Genomic DNA, 24,852 nt, shown 5'->3' with positions numbered 1-24,852 from the left:
CCCCACCCGCCTAGCTCCTCTGTTCTAAATCACGAGCAAAGAAACAAGAAACGCAGAATCCAATTTCTTCCCTTTTTCCTTGGTTAGAAATACACAAACATCGAATCGATCTTTGGACTGCAACAAAATAAGAAGCGAATCGATCTTTGGACTGCAACAAAATAAGAAGCACGCATTCTCGCCAGAGGCCGGACACCAGCCGCCCCCTGCTCCACACGAGCTCTGCCGGCCGCTGCCCCCCCCCCCCCCCCCCAGCGAGCTCGCCTCTGCGCGGCGCAGGGTCGCGCCGAGGGGAGGGTCTGGCTGCTCTGCTCGCCGCGCCGCGCCGCCCTGCCACCGATGGGTTCCTAGCTTGCGCCGCCGCTCGTGCTGGCCGCCAGTCTCGCCGCCGTATGCAGGCTGCTCGCGCCAGCTCCACCCGCTCCTGGCCATGGCCGCTGGCCAGGGATGGGAGGGAGTTGGCGCTGACCGGCGTGGATCCCCTGCTCCTGAGGCCGCCCCGCGCCCGAGGCCGGAGCCCCTGCTCCCTCGCGGCGGCGCTGCAGGCGTGCCGCGCGCGCTGTGGAGGAGGGCCGGCCGGCGGAGCAGCCGCCGGGGAGGAGCAGAAAGGGAGATGGCGGCGAGCGGAGCAGCCGACGGAGACAGGGGAGGAGCGCCACGGGTAGGAGTTGGAGATGGGAGGGAGGAGGGAGGAGAGAGTCGCGGGCCGGTGGATCCTCCAGCGCTCTCCTCCGCCGGAGTTCCCCGGACCCCTCTCCTCCGCTCCCCTCCCACCGGCGGCGCATCGAGCAACGGGAGTTTGCGTTTGAGGAGAGAGGATGTGTATATTTGCATCTTCTCTCTCCAGCGAAGGAAGTATGCGTCGCGTGTTGCCTCAGCTGTTGGAGAGGGTGCCGCGAGCGCACAGTGCGGACGGGAGATGCATTTTGCTTTTGCCTTCACCGATGCCTCTCCTCTTGGACTCAGTCTCAGGATCGGGTCACACCGTGATCAGAACCCAAAGTAGGGGCATTTTGGTCTAATCAGGGTGTGGGGGCATCGGGGACGCCGGACGCGTGTCCGCAATCGACTGCTGCTGGCCCCGGATTCGTCCACGCACGCATCCACGGATCCACCCGAGTCCCCAACCGCTGGCGAGCACGCCGCCGCCGCCCCCTCCCTCCCTCTACCCCCTGCGCCCCCCCCCCCCACACCCACTCCTGACTCCCCTGTCGCTGCGCCGCCGCACCTCCGCTCGTCCCTCGATCGACCGTAGTGGAGATCCATCCGGACGCGGATTCGTCTGCTCTGTTTCTCGGTATGTATCTAGCGTTGCTATTTCCCCCCAATCGAGTCGAGCCAAAATCGTCCTTTCTCCCCGTCCATTTACTTCTAGATTCGTGTGGTGCGTGGTGCTGTGCTGATCCAATGAGGGCATCCATGGTGCGATTAGGTTCGTCGTCTTCGTCTTTCCAGCGCGCTAGCTAGAGAGTCGTGTTTTGCGGTTGCAGTTTGATTTTCAAGAATTTATTCAAAAAAAAAAGTTTGATTTCAAGTGAACACCCATTCGGCGCGCTGGAAGCGAATCTCCCGATTGGCGACAAAGGGACATTTCTGCTATGCTCTTCAGGACATGAGCATAACAAGGCTGACATTCTGCATGATTATTGTGCTTTCTTGTTTCCTGCCTTGTGCTGTCCCAGAGCCTCAAATTTACTGTCTAGCATTGAGGTATATATGCTTGCAGCGAGGAGCGAGCTTAGAACGGCAGTGTTTAGCCATGCTTTTTGTCTGTTTAGTTTGCAGATTATGTCACTAGTGATGAACTGAACTAGCGAACTGAACTGAACGCACTACACTCATGCCAGTTGCATATCCATGTGGCCATGGTCAATGATGATACATGATGCTTTCTGCAAAGATGGTAGTGCTTTCTTGTTTTCTGTTTTGTATTTCCAGAGCCTCAGGTCTACTCCTGTGTCTAGCATCAAGGTGTATGCTTGCAGGGAGTTCAGATCGATAAGGTTCCAGTTCAGTTTGCAGATTATGTCACCAGTGGTCTTTTATGGTCTGTCACTAGTGAAGAGCTTACTTTCTGAATGTACTTCTGTCATGCCAGTTGCATATCCGTGTGACCAAATTTAATTATATGATGCTTTGATTGGATTACTGCTACATTGGCTCTGACTCTACTCAAATTGACTATACTGCAATCATGCTAACTGCTTCATGAACAGGAACTTTGAACTTTGAACTTAAACTACAGGCAGATGGTTATGTACAGCATAACTTACCTAGTGGTCAGGAGTCAGGAGTCAGGACTTGAACTCTGAACTTATGGGTTTCTGATAGCTCTCTATCTTCACAGTTCACAGTTTTTTTCTTTTGAGAAGATCTTCACAGTTTACAGTTATAGTGTATGGTTCGAGACAGAAAATGAAAACAGATCCTAAGTCCATAGTAGAAGTAATTTTAACTTTCTGTTGGAAGCAATTGACAAGAAAACGCTGGCAGGACTGAAGAATTGACAAACATGGCATCTAGTGGCATGAAAGATTTTTACCGGCAGAAAAAGAAAGGAGGTGTGACCAAGGCGGCATCACCTTCCAATAAGAAAACAAAGCAGTACACTGTCGGGGCCTCCGTCGGGGCCCCAGATACTGCTCAGACATCAGCACTTGTTTCTCATGGCTCCTGGGATCTCAAAGGTACTTGCCACTTGCTGAGGGATCATAAGAGTAATATGCTTTAATTTCTGCGCTTCTCACTTTGTGGGAGAGGGTAGAAGCACTTCTCGTAGTATCATCATAATTTAGAGACCTCTCTAGCTGTTTCCCTTTTGATACCTATATAAGCTGTTGTCCGTGGTAATGTTGCTGCAGATGATTTTGGTGAGCAAGAGGAGCAGCTGCGGCAATACGACTTGGACATGAAGTTTGGCCCATGTATTGGTGTCACCCGGCTTCAGCGCTGGGAGCGCGCTTCTGCCATGGGCCTCCAGCCACCAGCCCATCTCCGGGATCTCTTGCTGCGTGTTCCATCAACGAAGGATCGCAGTGATCCTTATGTCGGGTGCCTATGGGAGGGTAAAGTCTAGAAGCATCTTCTATGACAAAGCACCGCCTTGGCGCCTTGTTCATAGTAACCTAGTGTGACATGTTCCGCTGCTTCCACTTCGTAGCTGGGGGTCCAGTAGTTCACTCTGCAACCTCCTGTAATCCTGCTGATGTATGATGGCACTGTTTTGTTTCTCTTTGAGTACGCTCAGTTTGTCTGAATGTACTGTACCCAACTTCTTGCCGTGGAATCGTCTTTCTCTTATCCTCCCATAAGTTGTAGACCTCGCCTCCTTTTATACGTATCTGAGTGCTCCGTATGTACATGCACATGAAACATTCCCCGTTGGGTGCCCTGCATTGCGATCGAATGTTCAGGGTGCTGTGATTTTGCTGAGCTGATTTAGTTCTTTTTTTGGAAACGCAGACGAAGTGCCTCTGGTTGAGGCGTGGAAAAAATGGGCCGTTTGGCATGTACTAAGCTGGGGCCATAATAATGGCCCAAGTGACATGGAAGTCGGCAAGTGCCCCGGCGGGCGGCAGCGTGGTCGGCGCTCGGCAGAAGCCACGCACGCGCTGTGCGTGCAGTGCTAGCGCCGCAGCCGCCACGCACTGTGCAGCGAGCAAATAGGGCGGAAGGCACCCAGCGGCCCAATCAAGCTAACTGCAGAACTGTATCGGTATCGTCTCTCCAGCCTCGCTCCTGTGCGCTGCAAACCAACCCGAGTCATGCTCCTACACCGTAGATGGATGCAAGTGATCAACCCATCACAATAAGCATTCAACCGGTGAGAGCGAGCCAAACTGATGAGCGAGCGTTGAATTCACTACCTAGTACCTGTGGGCTCTCTCCAACTAAAAATTGAGATCTTGGATGCTGGCACGATTTTATTCTGAAATCTTTGTGGAATACAGAAAAAAATACTTTCATGCTGATAAGAAGTATAATTTTTAAACTATTTCTCAAGGCAAATATACTCATATCGTATCAACCATCAGGACCCAATACAAAAAAGCTAATATATATACATATATATATATATATATATATATATATATATATATATATATATATATATATATATATATATATATATATATATATATATATGTGGTTGGAGAGGGTAGCATATATCCGGTGAATCATGTTGCAAAAGAAGATATATATATCATCATACGGTAAACCCCAAACCAAGAAAGTTCTGTACACCCTGGGGCGTCCATTATTATCCTATTCCCTCATCCCATATGAAAACACCAAAGTGCTTCTACCTAAAAAAACAGAAGCGTTCAATAAGCATTCAGCCGATGAGGGCGGTTTCCAAGATTTCATCCACTACCGGAGGAAGGTTGATCAACATCGGGTGAAAAAGACCATCAAAACCGCTTTTGCAACTGGTATTGAGCATTAGTACCGGCTGCATGCATGACTCGGTACTAAAAACACCTTTTAGTATTATGTACTAAAAGCTAGTAGACATTAGTATGGAATAATGTTACCAACCGATATAAGTGTGGGTGGAGGTATTAGTACCGAGTGGTAACATCGACTGTGAACCGGTACTAATGTGTAGGTTTTGGAGGTCCCGGGCCCCTCTGCATTAGTACCGGCCGGGTAGGGGTGAATCGATGATCAATTTCTAGCAGTGATCTTGAACTGCGACGGGCTCGTACGTGCATGCCGATGCCAAAAAAGGAATCTCAGCCAGTCCTGATCTCAGAGTGTGTTGAATGAGCCTTGTTGTGGTACCGAGAGAACGGCGGTGGTTCATCAGTGGTTGCCCCGGGACCGGGAGGACCGGAGGATCGATCGAGGCGCGATCGATGGTGACGCTATGCCGTCGTCGCCGCCGCCGCTTTCACGCGATAACAGAGACGCCGTTGTTGCCTTCCCATTTGGAAAGAGAATCCTTGCCGTTGTTGACATTACTTCGGTTATGGGACTTGAAAACGAAGCGGAAGCACAAGGCGCCCGTACGGCCGGCCTGGGTCGGGGCGGCGGCTCAGCCTGCCTTCCTTTTCGAGAGGCCTCATGCTAATGCTGTGCTCCGGCCGTCCATGGCCTCCGATCCCGGCCGACAGGTCCGGGCGATCGATCGCCGTCGACCGGCGCGGCCTGGCCGCGTACGGCTGGCATGCGCCGTGCGGTTGTAGGCAAGCGGCCGGGCCGAACCGCTGCGCTGCGCGCCATGCCTCGCAGTCAATGGCTTTGGGGTGCCCGGCCGGGCGGCGGGCGCGCGGCGTACGTGCTACTACCACTGTGCTGTGCTGCTGTGCAGGCACACTGCACGCGCATCGTACGGGCGCCTCTCTCCCCGCTCTCTCGATCTCCCAATGCGGCGGCCAGGCCCCATGCTCATAGCTAGTGAGCACGTACCGTTTGTCGTAAGAGAGATACTAGCTAATTAAGTGGCGTGGTTGCTCTTTAATTTGCTATGCTAGTTGCCAGTGCTGCATTATTCCCATTTACTAATAAAATGCAAGCAAGCAGAGCGTCGTCGTCATCGTCGCCGGTCGTCGTTGGAGTGATGAGCCGGCCGGCCTGATTCATGTGCCCGGCGTACGTTGCACCTGGTTCTCGTCTCGGTCCGCGGGACTGTGTGTGTACATGCATGGCCACTTGCCACACGTACTGTAGCAGTACGATCGCACAATGCAGACGGCGAGACCAATGACCGTTCACGCATACTACAACATGGACCGACCGTGTGCCGTGTGCGTGTATGCGTGTGGTGTCTGTCCGGGTCTACTGCCCTTTGCCGGCCGGCGCGCGGCGACGTGGAACTAACGACCGGTTAGCAGTGCAGAGCCCCCGCCGCTGGCCGGGACGTTTTTCTCACTGTGCCAGCGATCGACGCGACACGGGAGCGAGAGATAGCGATCGTCGTCCGGCGACCACGTCACACCAACTGCTTCAACTGAGAGCAGTCTTCGTTAGTTAAGGGGACGTACGAACGAAGGATGGACCAGCAGCAGCAGGAATCGGGATGTGCAACGTAACGTTTTCTCTCTTCTCCCCCGGCCGGCGTGTCAACTAGGCCTGCAAAGGGAGCGGTTTGGCCCGTTTGTGAACTCGCTCCGCTCCGCAATTTGGCCCACGGTTCGGTTCGGGCCGACCCTAAGAGACAGAGGGGCAAAGAGGATCGAACTGTGGAGACCCTAGGGTCGGAATCGATCCACCCCACCCTGCCGCGAGCGGCGACCCAGCCGCCTCGCCTCCGCTCGGCGCTCGCCAACCGGGCACCGGCCGCCTCGCCTCCGCTCGGCGCTCGCCAACCGGGCACCGGCCGCCGCGCCTCCGCTCGGCGCTCGCCAACCCGGCACCGGCCGCCGCGCCTCTGCTTGCCTTGCCTCTGTTGTCCAAGAACTAGATGAGATTGGAACTGCAAGCTTCTGTCCAAGAACTGGATGAGATCCGCTCCTTCTCAGATTGGAACTGCAAGCTTTCCGTCCCCGCACCCGCCGCCACCAACGATTGCAGGTTCAGATTTCGCCTGCTTTCTTTCTTTCCAGGGGATTTGATTGGATGGCGGCCTAGTGCTCCTATGATTCATTCTCTTGTTCACTAGAAACTCAGGCGTGGCAGTCTAGATGCAACTCATGAATCTATATTTCTGTATTTCTTACTTTTGCTCTATTGCTTGCACTTTTATTACATGGCATTTCTATTACTGTATTGTTCCAGTAATGTCTACATTTATAGTAGATTACAGTAATCTGTTACATTTAATTATTTTTTGAACAACAGATTTGGTATTTGATGGATGAATCCCCGATCTTATCTCCTGACTGATTGGCCTTGGCCATCTCCCCCGGGCACAATGAAGGGCTCCATGCAAGCCGAAGCCAAGAGCCTATTACTCCTCTGCCACCTTATATTGATCCGTGTCCTTCCCCATCGTACCCTGAAAGTCCCTACTTTGCTTGTGAGGAACGTGTGGGCTCCCCACGAGCACCCACTTCCCCAACAACAATGGGCACGAGTTCATTTGCTGGTGAGATTCATGTCTCCATTTCCCTCTACATGCTCAATCAAACATTCAAAACAATAGTGGTTGATAAAATCAAACATTTTGAATTCTTTTGCTAACAGATTTTGAAGAAGACGTTGAAATAGATGGTGCCGATGGTAACAACAATAGTGACCAACCTGAGACTCATGGGGCTAATGTATCTATGGCTGCAACTATTGCAAGAGCAACAAAAAGGTTCAGATCTCAATGCTGGAAGGAGTATGTTCCAATACTCGAGGATGGAGTGGTGGTTCAAGGAAAGTGCAAACATTGTGAGGATATTATTGGTGCAAAGCGTGGTTCAGGAACAAGCGCGCTTCTAACCCATTTGAGGAGATGTAGGAAACAGAGTAGGGCTCTCAGGATAGTAGAAGACTTGAGCTCTACATTGAGGTCTCCTTGTGGAAGTCGTTTAAAGGATTGGAGCTATGATCCAGATGTTTCACGATATCATCTGATGCGGATGATATCCTTGCATGGGCTTCCCTTCCTGGTTACGGAGTATGATGGACTTAGGAGCTTTGTTGAAAGCCTGAACCCATTGTTTAAGATGCCTTGCAGGACAACAGCTAGGAATGGATGCATGAAAGCTTTTCAAGAGATGAAAGCTGAGCTTAAGGATATATTCAAGAATGAAAATTGTAGGTTCTCTTTGACAGCGGACATGTGGACTAGCAATCAAACCCTAGGCTACATCGTTGTTACATGTCATTTCGTTGATGCTAATTGGAAACTACAGAAAAGGATAATCAAGTTTCTAGATGTGAAGACACCGCACACTGGAATGGAGTTATTCAACCAGATCCTCAACTGTGTTCAAGATTGGTCAATTGAAGACAAGCTGTTTGGGATCACACTTGATAATGCTGCAGCAAACAATACAATGGCTGCCCTGTTGAAGAAAAATCTTGTGGATAAGAAATATATACCAGCAGATGGAGATTTGCTTCACCATCGGTGTGCTGGACATGTCTTCAATCTCATTGTTAAGGATGGGCTTACGTTTGTGGAACCAATTGTTGAGGACATTCGTGAGAGTATCAAGTACATTCGCTCTTCACAGTCTAGAAAACAAATGTTCAAGGAAATAGTTGCACGGTTAGGCATTACATCTAAGAAGAAGCCAGGCCTTGACGTGACCACACGTTGGAACTCAACGCTGTCAATGCTTGAAGCAGCCATTAAGTTTAGGGCAGCATTTGACACACTAAAATCAGAGGACCAAAAATACACTTATGCACCCTCTGCTGAACAATGGACAAGAGCTGAAGTACTTTGTAAGGTGTTGGCAGTCTTCAAAGATGCAACTGAAGTCATCTCAGGCATAGAATACCCTACCTCAAACCTCTATTTCCATCACATGTGGAAGATCAAGCTAACTTTGGAACAAGATTCAAACATAGAACTTGCTGAAATTGCCAATGTATTGGAAGGGATGAAGAAGAAATTCAAGAAGTATTGGAGAATATCATATATACTGCTAGCTGTCCCTATGGTTTTTGACCCAAGGTTTAAGCTTAAGTTTCTTGAATTTCTTTTTACCAAGTCCTATCCTAACACTGGCAAGCAAAAGATTGATGAAGTGAAAAAACTTGTGCTTGGGTTATTTTCATCATATTCAACTCAGCAAGCAGAGCAGCAAGTAAAGCAAGCTGAAAATGCTGAAAAGAGTTCAGTAGGGGAAGATGTATGGACTGCATGGGATCAGCAACTTCTCAATGACCGTGAAACTCATATGGCCACAGAGCTTGATAGATATTTGGAGGAGAGTCCAATCCCACGGTCAGAAGAATTCGATATATTGAAGTGGTGGATGGGCAACTCACTGAAGTATCCAACTCTTGCTCGCATAGCACGGGATTTGCTAGCTGTTCCAGCTTCCGCTGTAGCATCTGAGTCAGCTTTTAGCACAGGAAAAAAATTATCAGTGACCATCGCAGCAGCTTAGCCCCCGAGATGGTTGAAGCACTAATATGCACTCAGGATTGGTACCGGGCAGCAGCAGGTACCAACACTGAAGAGTGAAGATGCTGACTTAGTTCAGATCCCTCAAGAGTGAAGATGAAGGCTAGTGAGAGCTTCCTGAACCAACACTGAAGAGTGAAGATGAACTGGAAAAACAAGAGGAACAGACAGAGACAGCAGGAAGTGGAAGGAGAAATAAAAATTTCTCATCAGACATTATTAAGTTATCCTTTGGAATAATGAGACGTTGATATCAATACGTTGCATAGTTGTTTAGACCCTTATGATGACTCTACGAGCTATCTTTATATTTTATTAGCGTTCCTTGAATTAGCGTTGCTTGAATTATGAATACGTTGCATAGTTGTTTATTAGTTGCTTGATATCAATACGTACAGGGTCAAGCTGGTTCAAACATTCAATATATGCCCATTCATGCAGTAACCACGCACGTAGTTATTAGCTACTGATCCTGGAAGCGCCGGTGGGCGTGAGTTCTCGTACACGAACGTACAGGTTATGTGGGTTCGATCCAGGGTGCACCGCGGGCCAGTAGATTTCTTTTGACGTGAGGGTCGGGTCGATCCTCGAACCTCTTATTTCTCTGGCGGGGCAGAGGGGCAGCAGGCGGGTCGCACCGAACCGCTCCCTTGGCAGGCCTAGTGTCAACGTCAGGCCGTTGTTAGGCCGATACGACACGGGCCCGTTTGGCGCCCCAGAAACATTCGTACGGCCAAACGAACACCGCCACTGTTTGTTAGGCCAATCTCAATATAAATGTTATAAGAGTGTCATGAACATTAAATTTACTAACATATATTAATGGTATGAAGAGAGAGAAAAAAATATCATGAAATATGAGAGGAATATTATCACCATAACATTCTATTGATCAAATGAAAAACTTTATGTAACAAAGGTTGTAGATCTTATTTCATAGAATCCAGAACAATTGAGTTTGTATTTTTTTGATTTTGCTACAATTTTATATCAATTTTACAAATTCACTGTTTAATGCACCCTGGGCGTCAGGACCTAAATATTTTTTTTATATTTAGGTCCTGTCGCCAACTGGATGGGCGACAGGCACCCTATCGCCCATTAGGGGGGGGGCGAAAGGCACCCATTTTTGAAAATTTTCCTATTCGGCATATATTTTTGAAATTTTGTTTTTTTAAATATAAAAATGAAAAAAGCGCTGCTCTCTGCTCGCACCAAAAGGGGTCCCGGGCCGAGCCAGCTAGGGCTCGCTGCTCGCCGCTGCCACCGTTGCAGGAGCAACTCCTGTTTCGCAGTGGTCGCGGTGATTGGCCAACCGCCGTGGATGCAGTACGACACACTATCTACGCCTGTACTCTCTCACTCCTAAAACGTAGAACATTCTAAAGTTAAAATTTTATACTTGTCGGTGTCCCGACCCGGGGGTCCGGATCCCAACTAGTAAATGCTACGTGTTTCCTCGTCCCAGATGTTGATGCAAGAGGCAATACAGTAATGCACGGGTTTATCCTGGTTCCGGCCGCGGGGCCGTACGTCCAGCAAGAGGGTGTGTGAGGGCACTGTATTATCTTGCACCCGGAGTGCTTGTAGTAGGGGGTACAAGCGAGGCGAGAGAGGGAGGGAGGCTCCCAAGTCTCTGCTAGAAGAGGGGTTGAGCGTGGCGAATGGCGATGCTGGGGCTAGAAGCGAGTGCGTGCTCTGGATGCGGTGTAATGCCTTGAGAGCTGTCCGACCCCCTTAAGGGAAGCCCGCCTCCTCCTTTTATAGACTCAAGGAGGGACGGGTACATGTACAGGGGATCACGGAAGTCGTCGTGTTCTCCCCGAGCTGTGGGGACACAACAGTCGAGTACTGTGGGAAGTACACTGTGGGGTATGGTGTCGGGCGTGGTGGTCGTCCTGGGCATCGTCTTTGACCTCGCGGAGATCGCGCTGGCGTCCTGCCAACCCCAGCAGGCGGCGTGGTCGTCGCTGTAGGATGTTCAGTCCTCCAGATGTGCCATTCCGTGGGCCCTGCAGGTCAGGGTCCTGCGCGCTCCAGCGGTGGCGGGGCACGCGGCGGTCCCGGACCCCCTGGACGGAGTGCTGGCGTGCACAAAGGAGGTCTGAGGGTTGCGTGGTGGTCCCGGACCCCTCGAGGGGGGAGGTCCGGGACTCCGGCTGCGTGTGCTGAGCGTCCCTCCTGGAGGGGCACGTGGCATCGTCGGACCCCTTTCCCAAGCAGGAGGCGGGTCCGGGGCCATACGTGTGATGAGGTGGAGTCCGGACGGCCGAAGTTGGCTGAATAGTAACGGGAATAGTGCCAAGCGCGTCCCGTCCCGCGTCGTAGGTCCCACAGTGCTGCCACAGCACCCGGGATGGTGTTGCAGTGACCGGAGTTGGCGGATGGGACCCCGGTCACAGCCACTGTGGGGAATGGCGGCCTGACGCCGTCTGTCCTGATCATTGTGGAGGAGTGGTTGGCATTCAATGCCTTTGTACGACGGGCGGTTGAGCGGCAGGGCCGTTTGTCCCTTACGCCGAGGGGTGGCCTCGAGCGAGGCGGAGATGATTTGCCCGCTCGAGGGTAGATTCGCTACCCTCGAGGAAGGCGGAGATGCGGGGCGCAGTCGAGGGTCTCGATGGGAGCCCTCGAGCAAGGCGGAGATCGTCCCACGGGTCCGAGGGGGGGTGCGAATGGGCCGCATGCTGGGCTTCTTTGAGTCCTTTCCTTTCTTCCAGATTGGAAGGAGGCCGTGGGCCTTCATGGGCTCAGTCGCCTAACCTGTCTTTGCATTTTTTAGAGTGGTCTTAGTACCCTAATTAGGGTGTCCCTAATTGTGGTACCCGACAGTAGCCCCCGAGGCTTTGGTCGAGTCAAGGGATTCGGCTTTATATCGTCGCGTCGCGTCTCGGCACGGGGACCGAGGGCATCTTTCGCTCGTGGAGGGCCGCACCATCACGGGCGGTCCAAGCCCTTGTCCTTCGACAGGCTTGAAGCTTGGCGCCTGACGCAGCTATAAATAGGGGTCATGGGGTTTCTTTCCTCTCCAACTTCCCTGCTCTTTCTTCCAGCATTGCCTAAGTCTTGTAATGTTTTTCTTTGCCTTTCGTGACCGGCCCCCAGATGGGGTGGCCTGACTTTTTTAGGTTTTGGTGCTAGAAGAATGCTTGCGAGCGGCGAGGGAAAGCCGGAGAGGGCGTGCGCACCATCCCTTAGCTTCAGTGGGATCAGCAGAAGAGCATTGGGCCTGGGGGTCCTGCTCCTGCGATGCCCCCTAGCCTGAAGGGGGACGAAGATGCCTGACCATGGCATTAGCGCCAGGTTTGGTGGCTGTTCTTCGCATCATCTCCCCCGCCAACAAGGTTGCTCTCGGGGAGACGGTGCGGAGGGTGCTGTCCGCCAGCTCGACCCCCCGCATAGTCTTCAGTGGAGGAGACGCTAGAAGAAGGCTTGCGAGGAGAGCATTCCGCTGGACCCGTGCGGCCTGGGGGCTGTTCCTCGCATCCCTAGCAGCCTGGCTGTCGCGCCAGCCAGGGGCCCGGTGCATTTCTTCATCGCTCACTCCTCCCCAAGACATGGAAAATTGCCACGCAGGTGGCAACATGTTTGTACTTTTCGACGCCTTCGCGCCGGTAACCCTTTGTAATCTTTATTTGCATTGAGCAATAAAGTCCCTTTCTCCTTTACGGGGAGGATGACCGAGGTGTAGGGATGTACAGAGGGTTACAGGCCTCGAATATGTGTGAAGTTTCCTCCGTGGGGGCGCGTCAGCGCACCCGCGGGTGTAGCCCCCGAGGCCTTGGAGGAGTGTTTGTACTCGTCCAAGGGCTATAAACGTCGCCCCGCTGGGTTGCTTCACTAGGGTGGCCGTCCAGCATCTTTTTCAGCCTGCATCCGCACTCTTTCAGCCGCCCTCGGCATTCTCAGTGCTGGTACAGCGACCCGGTGTTCAGCTTAACCATCAGGCGGGCACGCGTTAATAGTGGGGGATTTGGTTAGACACGCGGAGCTTCACAATCGATGGTCGTCGACTTACTCAAGGGTGCGGTCTGAACCGTGGTGTGCGAGGAGCCCCCGAGCCTAGGCCTATGTGAAGGCGTTCAGGGGAACGCTCGTCTTTGATTACGACCCTCGTCGCCCTTCCGCAGGGAGGAGGGGTAAAGCGCACCACGCTACCCATGCCCGGGCCGCGAGCTATGGCTGCTTCTGTGAGCTATTAGTAGGTAGTTCAAGCGGACGTCCGTGCCCCGTTCGATAAGGGTTGGCTCATGGTCCATGGACACGTCTCATAGAGCGCTCGCGAAGGTTCGCTAGGCGGGGCTCGGACCCGTTCAATAGGGTCTGAGGGCTCGATGCTCTCCGTCGATGGGATCCCCCTTCTAGGCACCCTCGACTGGCCTTGAACATTGCGTAGGATATCTCGAACTCCGCGTTTGAGGGTAGCTTGTATGACACATCCATGCAGTCCCTGACTCTGGCGATCTGGGGCACCTGTCGAACCCCCGACGGGCCAGGCTTCGAACCCCTGATCAGTAAGGCATCGGAATGCGATTCCTTCGAGGGTAAAGAGCCCCCGGGAGGAATATTCCGTCATGATTCGAGAACGGCGCGGAGTCATGGGTCACGCGCGCGGGTCTTCCGCTGGTTGCGGGCAACGTGGCCTGATTCGTGCGGTGCGGTGCGGGCACACCTTTTCAGGAAGCAGCCTCGGGCAGACGAAGTGGCGTGGGCGGCGACTGACGGATGGGATAGTGCAACAGTCGCGCTGCGCCCGCCGGTTACCATGCCGCAGTTATTGCTGCGTGCGCGTGTGGGAGACTCTGATGCCGCGGGGCCTAGCCGTCAGCGACAGCGAAATCTACCGCATTCAATGCGGTAGATTCGGGCTGTGGCTGCGGACCCGCCCATCGCGGTGAATAAAAACAAAGAGAAAGGGGTTGTTTTGGGCTCACCTGGTCATTTGCCTTCGTCTCACTTTGCCTTCTCTGCCTCCCCTGCATCCTGAGCCCGCAGCCAAGAGTGAAAGGAGGAAGAGGAAGGAGAGTGAGAGCACACCTTAACCGTCCCGGAGCCCACATTCCCACATCCCCCCGCGACTCGAAGAGATGTCGGATGTCCAGGAGCCATTGCCGTGGGGGAGGTCCTCCGCCACCATGGCGGTTCTGGAGTAGTTGGTCGCCGACCGGCTGTTGCCGCTGAACCCCGTCTCGGGGGCGCCGGCGTGGATCTCCCCGCGGCCAGAGGAGACCGAGCCGAAGCCCCCCAGGGCTATGTTGTGAGTTTCGTGCGTCTTCATGAGCGGGGCTTCGGCGCCCCCGTCTGCAGGTTCATGCGGGCGTTGTGCGAGTACTACGGAGCGGAGCTGCATAATTTCAGTCCCAACTCCATCTCGTATGCGGCAGTCTTTGTCGCCGTCTGCGAGGGGTACCTCGGGATCGAAGCTCATTGGGATCTATGGATCCACCTATTCCCCAGCGAGCTCTTCGTCGAGAACGCGCGGGGCCAACCGAAGCGGTTCGCGCGCGCCAGTGGCCTAACGCTCCACGTGCGCCCGTACCGGAAGAACTTGTACATCCCTAGTAAGATGACAACGAACAACGTCGGGTGGAGTCGAGGGTGGTTCTACCTACGGAACTACAGCGGCGTGCTCCCGGCGTTCACCAACAGGGTACTCCGGGAGCGACCACCGAAGTGGGACTGGGGGGTATCGCCCCCAGCACAGCAAGCCAGGCTCGGAGTCCTCACCGACGCATTGGCGCTCCTGGCGAAGAAGGGGCTGACAGCGGTAGCCGTCATCGCAAACTTTCACCGGCAGAGGGTGATCCCTCTCATGGAGAGGGACCTGCCGATCTTCAAGCTCACCCCCGGGACCCAGGCTTCGGGCTCGAGGACGGCGGTCGAACTGCTTCCTCACAACACCGCCGCCCGGAGGGTGAGGTACGCGGTGGCGGAGTTCCCCAACGACCCCGAGGATCTTTGGAGGATCAAGATGCGCCCCGAGCCGGGGTACATTTCTCTGGTGAGTTTCGATTCCGAATTCGTTATGTGTCCTGTGCGACCCCTTTCCTCACCCCTGACTTTGACTCGGTTGTATTTTGCAGGGGTTGAAGTGCCACCCCTCGAGGCCTCCGGTCCCGGAAGAGCGCCAAATCAACCGCCTGCACGCAGAGGCGGAAGGATGCAGCAGAGGCGAAGGCCGAGAGGAAAAGGAAAAGGAAGGCGAAACACGACAAGGCGTGCAAGATTGCACGCTCGGAGGGGAAGCCGAGGCCCGCCACACCCGAGTCCACGGATGAGGAGGAGGACACCCCGGATGCTGAGGGCCACCTTCTGGGGGACGACGGGGCGGCGGCGGGTGCGAGTTCCCCACCGACCTATCGGTGGGATGATGACGAGGGGGCGCCAGCATCGCTGGGAGAAACAAGAACCGCGGCGGAGTCGTCGGCGGATCCGCCCCTCGAGGGGACGGAGCGGGAGTCGTCTCCTCCGGCGGCGGGTGAGGAGACACCCGCGCCCCGGGTGCTAATTTGCGGCGACGAGTCTGCGGCGGGCGCAAAGACGCCCGTGCTGACAGCCCCGAGGCTCCAGGCCGACCCAAGGGTGGCGCCCTTGGGACAGTCTTCGAGGGGCGGCACTGTGCCGCTGGCCCGAAGAAGCGGTACGGGCAAGTGGAGTATGAGCGCTCGATCCGGGTAAGTGGACTTGGATTTCGTTCCTGTTGTCTGCTTGATTGATTTCCCGATCCTGTTGTCCTCAACTTTTGTTCCCCGATTTCCAGCCCCGGGGCCATTGTCAAGGATGCGGTCCCGCTCGCCCCAATCAAGGCCCTCAAGATCGGGGCACACAGTACGCCGCACATGGCGCCGCAGCCCCTACTCGCCGTGGACCTCGTGGCGGAGGCCGCGAAACTGCGGGAGGCGATGGCTCGAGGGTCCCAGGCGGCCCAGCAAGCTCGAGCACAAGACGATGGAGGCGACGTCGGTCAAAGCGGTGCCGAAGCAACCACTCAGTCTGACGACATGGGGGAGGCCAGCCAGGGCGACTTGGCTAGCACCGTGTTGTCGGTCGAAACCCACCGGCGAGCAGCGACGGGCAACACGAAGAGCCGGGAGGTTGCTGGGGCGCTGGCAGGCACTGCTCCCTCGTCGACGGCCCGCAATTCCGTCACGCACCCGGAGAATGTGTGGAAAGCTGGGCGTGCCACCTGACCTATACCCGATCAGGAGGGTGCGAACGTGCTCCGAACAGTTTCCTGCGTACAAAGACACGTGTAGATATAAGTCCGAGCCATGGTCGGCTCCCCGGGACGACTCTTGCATCGGCTTTAAAGAGCCGATCGAGTCCCGGTGTCAGATTGGATCTGATCGTATCCAGATATGATAAAATAAGCAAATAACTGTAAAACTGCTTCAATTAAATCTAACTAATCTAATCCACGATGGTAAAAGCTTCACTGCTAGATCGGAACATCCTACACGTGACTAGGCCTAATGAACGTAACAGATAACTAAACCATAACCCAAAACAGAGGCCTAAGAACTAGCAAGAGCCGATTCTCGGAACAATCCCTATCAAGGCTAAGATAAAGCATCTACTATGCCACCGGATCGTCCAATCCGTTTGCAAGGCCTAACCTAGCAGATATTACGCAAACTCTTAAGATAAGAGCAAATCATAACAGATCGGATCTATTAAACTTAAAAGAAGCAGGGTGTTGCCTCTGTGCAACTAATTCTATGCAACAAGAACTAGCATGAGATTGAAACATGACTGCACAGAGACAACATGATATTTGTAGATGATAAACAATAAAGCACGACAGATCTACTAAAGACCATGCTATGAACATCAGGATAACTAGCATTACTCGCCATAAAAAACGCTTCAGTACGAGTAATACCAAGGTAAAAGCAAGAACAACGCTGCCCTGATCGCGAGAAGCGATCAGGGCAGCATGGCGCTTACTTGGATGAAACCCTAGGATTAGGGGTGGCGATGCGCCGAGAGTTGTTGTTTGCGAGACGTGATGACGCTCTTTCTTTACGAATAACAAAGGGTACATATTTATAGTCCGGAGACTTGGGAAACAATCTAAGCTAATCTTGTCCCGATCGGACTCTACCTCTAATCTTAAACTAAATCTAAGGATACATGGCCCATGTGGCCCAAATGCTCACGCAGGAGCCGATTTACAAGTCTTCTTAATCTTCTGCTTTAAGCCCATCTTGCTTTCAGCCCATAAATTAATCCTATTAATTTATGACGATAACACATTCCCCCTGGTTTTGGCAATGATAGTTCCAAAACCAATCTGTCGCTTCATCTTCCTGTTAATGCTCATTAAACACACTGCAACAACCAAGGAAGACGCAACGTCTCTGCAACTGGCTCCTCGTAGAATGTGAAACTGCCGATCCGTCTTCCATCTTTTCGCTATTTAATCTCACCCCGAATCGGCTCTTCTTCATGGCAAAACTCCTTCTTCCTCCCAAAGCCAGCAGCGCAGAAACCCCAATCCTTCAATAGCCATGGCCATCTCTTCCTCTTCCGACTCCAACTCCTTTGGAGACTCTTCCTCCTCCTCTTCTCCTTCTTCTTCCCCTCTCCCTGCTTCTTCCATCGACTCCATTCCGGAGAGTCGGGAGCCGACGCCGGAGTGGGACCCAACTGCAGCGTATGAAGCGCTGGCTCCTCTGCACTGGGATGCAGAGGAGTTTGACTTCGGGGTCATCTCCGAGGAAGACGAGCCCATGATTGAAGGAGAAGACCTCCGGCTCCTGTTCCAGGAGGAGTCGGAGAGCGGCGAGGAAGAAGACCCCTCTTCGGACGGAGTCGACTCCTCCTCGGAAGAGGAGATCGACTCCCCCTTCGATGACGACGAGCCGATGGGTGGCAAGCCCTTTCGGTTCCTCGGGTCCTCCGAGGAGGACAGCGAGGAAGAGAAGAGCGGCGGCGGCGACGGCTGGAGCGACTTCGGGTCTGAAGGCGGCAGCAGCGCCTTCAGCAGCGATGATGACGACGACGACGGCAGCGACGACGACGGCAGCGGGGATGTGCAAGCTCGAAGCCCTAAGCGCCGTAGGTACTAGGTACCTACGAACAGTAGTAGTAGCTTCGTAGGGGTAGGATCATAAAGCCGAAGGATTGATTCCTTTGTAAAAATCGGCTTTCCTTGTAATTAACTTTCCTTTAATGAAATCAAATTCCCTTTAATTTTGTGTGTCTTCTTTTACTTTCCAAAAAGCCGATGGCAACGCATCAGGCTTCTATAAATATCCAAGAGCCGACGGAATTCAAACTAGAAGCAACCCGCAGAAGAATAGAGTAATACCTCCAGCCTGAACCGAACTTGACAAACTCTCGAATTCGAGCGTAATTCGAAAACCAAGCTCTACAAATCCGAGCAAGAACTCTCCAAGCAGCCGGAATTCGAATCAGAGCCTATAGTAATCAAACTCTAAGACAACGGATCTGACCCATGGCAGATTCTGCAGCTCAGACAACAAGCTCTGCAATCGATGATGCGGCAATCTGCAGCCTGAAGGTAATATTCGGCCTAATCCTTTAGTTTTCTTCAGCTTACTAAGCTTCTGAAACTAAAACTCTGAAACATGACACCATACGCATACTTCTGAATTTCTGAACTTCAGGTGTCAGACATCCTTCTGCCGCATCCCACCAATCCAAAATCTTCCTGTCTTGGCCCACAAACCCATGAAAACCCCATAGATTTGATCTCTTGTGAAGAAAATAGAATCCCTTTCGTGAGTCAAAACATCGATCTGAACCTCTGGGCCGACTGCTTAAGAGCCTGGCCTAATCCCCCTGAGAGCTGGATTACATGGTACAGCAGAGTAGCAAAAGCTCACATGCCCTTATGGCAGGATTTGAACATAGCCGATGCACTTAGCTTATCACTGTCACCCCTTGACAAAGATGAAAATCTTCTGAAAACCATCAGCTATTTCTAGTCTGATACTCTGAATTGTTTCCTCTTTGGTCATGGACCCATGACCCCTACTCTGCTGGATGTCACCATGATCACTGGTCTAGACATTAGCTCTCCTAATCCTGCTGCTCACAAAATGGCAGAAGTCCCCTTCAAACTTTCTTCCATGGTTAACTGCACAAACTGGGGCACTTACATGAGTCAGCACATGAAAACAAAAGGTCCAGTGACTGAGAAGGAACACACAGCCTTCTTAAATCTTTGGCTAGAGCATTTCATCTTCTGTGGCCCTTCTTTAGCTCCAACTAAGAACTATCTCCCCTTGGCCTATCACCTAGCCCATGGTAATCACACCGGCCTAGGCAGACTCTTCCTTGGAGAAACTTACAAATATCACCATTTAATGACATCTAACCTGCTTAACCACAAGAAACTGAGAACTGGAGGCCCTTGGTGGTTTATTCAGTTGTGGGCACAACTGTACTTCCAGCACCATATTCCCAATTTCCAAGGCCTGACCAAGAACTCTTTCCCTGATGAGAGTGGCAAACCAATTAGATGTACAAGCTACAGCCAAGCTTTATTTAGTCTCCCTGGCAGTAAACTAAATTCAGCAGATGCAGCAAACTGTTTCAGAGTCTTCTACAAAGGACTAGATAATCCCCTTTATTTCTCATTTACTGAATCTGAATCCTTTGAAAACCCAACTACCTTCAGATTAGATAACTTTGCCGATGACGACAGCACTCGGCATCTGTATTCTTTGATGATTCGACCTGGCTTCCTTCCTATTGGCATCAGCACCTCTAATAGAATTATCAAGGCAGGATATGAATCTTACCAACCAGTCATAGCAGCTCGGCAATTTGGCCTAGGACAGGTCCCTCCCCACTTCCATATTCACCACTTGGTGGAGAGCAGAGCCGATCTGCCTGACGGTCTCACCAGCTCAAGATGCTATAACATGTTCGATGACTTCCACATTCCAATACCAGCCGATCTGTCCTTCACCTCCTCATCAATCGGCTTCAGTACATGGTGGGGAATGTGGAAAACACATGTATTCAGGAAAGCTCTAGGTCCTCAACTGCAGCAAATCGATCCTGAATACGTAATCCCCGAGGAAGAGGTACTGAATTTATGCACTTTATTCCTTCCAAACCCTCTATTCCTTTCCCTTGGCTAACCCTGCTCATCCTGTTAGCAGCAGCAAGATGGTCCAGAACCTACGACCAGCACTGGAGAGCCATTCCACTTTCTTCCAACTGCTCCTGATGTACTCTTCTGCAAAGGGTCACCACCAATGAAGAAAGTGATAATGACTGTTCAGCCAGACTTACTTCAGTCGGCTTCCAAGCGAAGACAAACTTCTGCAAGAATTGCCCCCCCGAGTCTTGACCAAGAAAAGGAAGATGATCACGAGGCGAGTGATCAAGAAACCAGCACCAGCTTCCCCAAATCCATCAGAGTCCAACACCAACCCGGTAACTCATCATTCAAAAACTTTCTCTTTATTTCATACATATGTACCCTGGTTGACTGTAATTTTATTCCCAGGACGCAGTTGAAGACATCCCCAATGTAGAAAGCCTGGAACAACATGAGATGGCTGCAACTCCTGATGCACTGATGGATGCAAACGAGGAACAAACCGATACAGTCGATGTTCTTGATGTCAACACAAGCTCTAACAGGCGATTGCTCCTGAACCGCCCAACACCTCCTCAGAACAGGTAACATTACAAAACCAATTCTGAACCAGCCGATAGCTCCATAAATGCATCTTGCTCTAACTCTAGATATGTCCATAGGGCTTTGATATTTCAGGTTTGCTTTCCTTCGACCCGGCATCAATGGGTCTGACTGTCCCTGGAGTAGAGACATCATTTCTGCATCAATCGGCTAACTTGGCGCATCAGCTTCAACTCATCAAGGATCTTCTATCTGCTCCGATCACTGCTCTAGTTGATGATTCCAGCAAGATAAAGAACATCTTCGAGCAAATAGAATCCCAACTCCCGGAGCCATTGCAAATCAAGCTCTGGCCAGCCAGCAACCTTCCATTCTTTCGGATAGAAGTGAGTAAAGCACAACAAAGGATGGAAGCACGTCGCTCTCAAGCTTCTCTGAAAGCTGACATTACCCAAAAGTGCAATGCCCTCAACCAGAAGAAGGCAACTTTAGATATCAAAGCTGACGTGTCTGCCAACATGAACCGACTCGACCTCCAGAAGAAAGAACTGACAGAACTCGAAGAGAAGGTCCGCACCACCAAGGAACTCATCCAGGTCGAGGAAGCTTCCATTGCAAACTCCAAACAAGAAACCCAAGAAATAGCCGAGCAGATACAAGCAGAGTTTGTAGAGATCAGCACCTTGAGTCGGCAGATAATTACAGGCGATGACAAGGATGACGAAGCGATTGTAGCACGAGCAGACGCCGTCCGTACTGAAGCCATCCATGACATAGAAGAATTCCTGAACCAGTAGATAGGCTCAAGAGATAATTAGTACTGTGTGTTAACCTGAAACTTGCAACTGTTTTTTAAAAACATCTTAAGTCGATGGTTACACATCGGCTGTTTCGCTCCTCATATGTATTTCTACTATTGTTTTTTTTACCGGCCAACTCAATGTGTTGACCTCTCTCTTTTTTTTTACTGGCCAACTCAACATGTTGGCCTTTCTCGGTGTAGCCAGATGGATTACATCGGCTCTTGTTACTCGCCTTCCCACATGCTCGGGAAATACTTCTTGAGGTGCTGACCATTGACAGCACCAGGAAACTTGACACAGTCCAATTCCTCGAGCATATACGCATTCCCAGGCAAAACCTGATCAACCTTGTACGGCCCATGCCAAGTTGGAGACCATTTGCCATACTTTTTATCTTTAGTTCCTAATGGCAATACTGCCTCCCAAACCAAGTCTCCAACCTGAAAATTCTTTGGCTTGACCTTCTTGTTGTACGCACGAGCAACTTTAACCTTATTTTCCTTGATCTTCTCCAATGACCAAAGTCTTACCTCTGTCAGGTCCTCCACATTATCGTTCATCAAGGCTGCATACTGTTCCGCAGATAAATCATTCTGAAATTCAACACGCCTTGATCCGGCCGTGATCTCCCATGGTAGCACAGCGTTTTGACCGTAGACTAAATGGTACGGCGATGTCTTGGTGGACCCGTGACATGAAATACGATACGCCCACAAAGCTTCTGACAACACCTCATGCCAGCGCCTAGGATATTCATCGATCTTTCTCTTTATGAGCTTGATGAGGCTCTGGTTAGATGCTTCAGCCTGTCTATTAGCTTGGGCATAATACGGAGATGATCTGGTCAGCTTAATCCCCATGTCATCGGCAAACTTTCTGAACTCCTCCGATATAAAGACCGATCCTCCATCGGTCGTAATAGTCTGAGGGATCCCAAATCTGTGAATGATGTGCTCTTTGACAAAGCTGATCACATCTCTCGACGCTACTGACCTCATGGGCACTGCCTCTACCCATTTTGTGAAATAATCCGTAGCAGCTAAGACCCATTGGTGACCTTTGCTAGATGACGGGTTGATCTGACCAATCATGTCCATGGCCCAACCTCTGAATGGCCACGGTTTGATGATAGGATTCATTACTGATGCTGGCACTATCTGAATTTTGCCAAATCTCTGACACGCTTGACATCCCTTGTAATATTTGAAACAATCTTCAAGCATAGTGGGCCAGTAATAACCCGATCGCCTAATCAGCCACTTCATCTTATGAGCCGATTGGTGAGTACCGCAGGCTCCTTCATGAACCTCATGCAAAAGCCGATTTGACTCTGAAGGTCCCAGACATTTAAGCAGTAGTCCTTCCAAGGTCCTGTAGAATATGTTATCCCCTATCAGAACGTACTTCATGGCCTTGAGTCTTATCCTTCTGGGTGCCCCCCGAGCCGAATCCTTCAAGTAATTGAAGATATCGGCTCTCCAGTCTCCGGGTTCTAGAAACTGAACCTCCACGTCAACTCCATCGGCTGTCTCCTTATAGCCAGAAGCCATCTGTGCCAAATCATTGGCTTCATTGTTCAGAGTCCTGCGTATCCAGTGGAAATTGATGTACCTGAATCGTGACATCAACTCACAGCACTGCACCTAAATCGGGAAAAGAGCCTCGCTCTCACATCTATATTCCTCCGTGAGCTGAGAAATCACCAGCTTCGAATCTCCAAAAATTTCCACCGCTTCTGCTCCAGCTTCGAGGAGTAGTTCCATCCCTTTGCGAACAGCTTCATATTCCACCAAATTATTGGTGCATGGGGCAGTCATTCTGATGGAAAAGGAGTAAGTCGCCCCACGTGGCGACACCAACAGATTCCCCACACCACACCCATCATCACAAGCCGATCCATCAAAGAACATAGCCCATGCACGAATAAATAATGCAGCAATATCAGTGCTGATCCTGTCTGCAACAAGATCTGCCAGTGCTTGTCCTTTGACTGCTTTTGCAGGCTAGTACCGGACATCAAACTCTGACAATGCAAACATCCATTTTCCAAGTCGGCCTTTCAGGACAGGAGCCGACAGCATGTGCTTTATGACATCCGATTTGCATATGACAATTGTTTCCGCTGAAAGCAAAATATGACGAAGCTTCGTACATGTAAAGTATAAGCAAAGACAAAGCTTCTCGATTTCAGGATACCTGGTCTCGGCGTCCAACATGCGTCTGCTGAGGTAGAAGACCACCCTCTCTTGGCCGTCGTGCTTCTGAACCAATACTGAAGCGATAGAAGTGTCACCCACGGATAGGTACACGTAAAACGGCCTATCTTGCTGAGGAGGAACCAACACTAGAGGCTTTGACAAATATTCTTTGATTTCATCGAAAGCTTGCTGCTGTTCTGCCCCCCAGCGAAACTCATCATCGGATTTGATCCTCACTAAACCCATGAACGGCTCAATGCGTCCAGACATATTAGAAATAAATCGTCTGACAAAGTTAATTTTACCGATGAGCTTCTGCAACTCTTTCTTTGTAGTAGGTGGCTTCATCGTTTTCACAGCTTTTTGACTTTTTAGGCCGATCTCGATTCCCCGTTCATGCACCAGGAATCCCAGAAATTAACCGGCCGATACACCGAAAGCGCACTTCTTTGGGTTCATTTTGAGCCCAAATCTTCGAGTCCGTTCCAGAACTTGACGCAGATCTTCTAGATGCCCCCCAGCTGATTTGGACTTGACCACGACATCATCAATATAGATCTCTACCAGTTTGCCGATGAGATCATGAAAAATGTAATTCATGGCACGTTGGTACGTTGCACCGGCATTTTTCAGTCCAAAGATCATAACCAAATATTCGAACAAGCCGACCGCGCCTGGTACTCTGAACGCGGTCTTGTTCACGTCTTTCGGGGCCATGAAGATCTGGTTATAGCCGGCATTACCGTCCATAAAACTCATCATTTTGTGGCCAGCAGCTGTGATGATCAATGTCTCTGCAACAGGAATCGGGTATTCAGCCTTTGGCGTGGCTCTGTTGAGATCTCTAAAATCAACGCAGACGCGCCATCGGCCATCCTTCTTTTGTACCGGTACCACGCTAGAAATCCATTCTGCATACCGGCATGGCCTGATGAACCCAGCATCCAGCATCTTCTCCACCTCTTTCTTGACTTCTTCTAGGACTTCGGCCTTCATCTGACGTGCTCATTGCTGAAATGACCGAAACCCTTTCTTGAGCGGGAGCCGATGCTCGACGATGCTTCTATCCAGTCCGGGCATCTCAGTGTAGTCCCATGCGAAGCAATCCCGGTACTCTTTCAGCAGTGCAATCATCTCCTCTCGCAAGGCTGGATCCAACTTTTTGCTGATAAATATCGGCCGTGGCTTATCCCCAGGACCGATGTCAACTTCTTC

The 24,852-nt window shown here is 51.4% G+C and overlaps 2 protein-coding genes across 5 annotated transcripts; both read left to right on the top strand.

Annotated features, from left to right (window-relative positions):
• Positions 1–1,140: 1,140 nt before the first annotated feature.
• Positions 1,141–3,311, top strand: LOC120684522 (DNA polymerase delta subunit 4-like). Of its 3 annotated transcripts, XM_039966394.1 has the most exons (4): positions 1,171–1,297; positions 2,217–2,320; positions 2,494–2,687; positions 2,862–3,311. In XM_039966394.1, exons 3-4 carry the CDS (start codon positions 2,513–2,515, stop codon positions 3,074–3,076), a joined length of 390 nt encoding a protein of 129 aa, XP_039822328.1. In that variant the 5' UTR covers positions 1,171–1,297; positions 2,217–2,320; positions 2,494–2,512; the 3' UTR covers positions 3,077–3,311. The 3 variants fall into 3 exon arrangements, with proteins under 3 accessions (XP_039822321.1, XP_039822328.1, XP_039822313.1); XM_039966387.1 differs by lacking the exon at positions 2,217–2,320 and having other exon boundaries at positions 1,141–1,297; XM_039966379.1 differs by lacking the exons at positions 1,171–1,297; positions 2,217–2,320 and adding an exon at positions 1,316–2,003.
• Positions 3,312–6,341: 3,030 nt separating this feature from the next.
• LOC120684513 (zinc finger BED domain-containing protein RICESLEEPER 2-like) lies at positions 6,342–9,321 on the top strand. 2 transcript variants are annotated; one of them, XM_039966358.1, is made up of 3 exons: positions 6,342–6,516; positions 6,863–7,030; positions 7,129–9,321. In XM_039966358.1, exons 1-3 carry the CDS (start codon positions 6,444–6,446, stop codon positions 8,994–8,996), a joined length of 2,109 nt encoding a protein of 702 aa, XP_039822292.1. In that variant the 5' UTR covers positions 6,342–6,443; the 3' UTR covers positions 8,997–9,321. The 2 variants fall into 2 exon arrangements, with proteins under 2 accessions (XP_039822292.1, XP_039822301.1); XM_039966367.1 differs by having other exon boundaries at positions 6,342–7,030.
• The last annotated feature ends 15,531 nt before the right edge of the window (positions 9,322–24,852 follow it).

The sequence above is a fragment of the Panicum virgatum genome, chromosome 2K (assembly GCF_016808335.1).
Source record: "Panicum virgatum strain AP13 chromosome 2K, P.virgatum_v5, whole genome shotgun sequence".
Classification (NCBI taxonomy): Eukaryota; Viridiplantae; Streptophyta; class Magnoliopsida; order Poales; family Poaceae; genus Panicum; species Panicum virgatum.
This window is presented reverse-complemented; position numbering and strand designations above follow the sequence as displayed.

Bases quoted from the DNA above. Each gene is read 5' to 3' on its own strand.
- LOC120684522 (XM_039966379.1), top strand. From the start codon at position 1,858: ATGTGGCCATGGTCAATGATGATACATGATGCTTTCTGCAAAGATGGT. The intron at 2,004-2,493 runs GTTCCAGTTCAG...AAACGCTGGCAG, and splicing joins AGGGAGTTCAGATCGATAAG to GACTGAAGAATTGACAAACA. The intron at 2,688-2,861 runs GTACTTGCCACT...ATGTTGCTGCAG, and splicing joins TGGCTCCTGGGATCTCAAAG to ATGATTTTGGTGAGCAAGAG.
- LOC120684513 (XM_039966358.1), top strand. From the start codon at position 6,444: ATGAGATCCGCTCCTTCTCAGATTGGAACTGCAAGCTTTCCGTCCCCG. The intron at 6,517-6,862 runs GTTCAGATTTCG...GGCACAATGAAG, and splicing joins GCCGCCACCAACGATTGCAG to GGCTCCATGCAAGCCGAAGC. The intron at 7,031-7,128 runs GTGAGATTCATG...TTTTGCTAACAG, and splicing joins GGGCACGAGTTCATTTGCTG to ATTTTGAAGAAGACGTTGAA.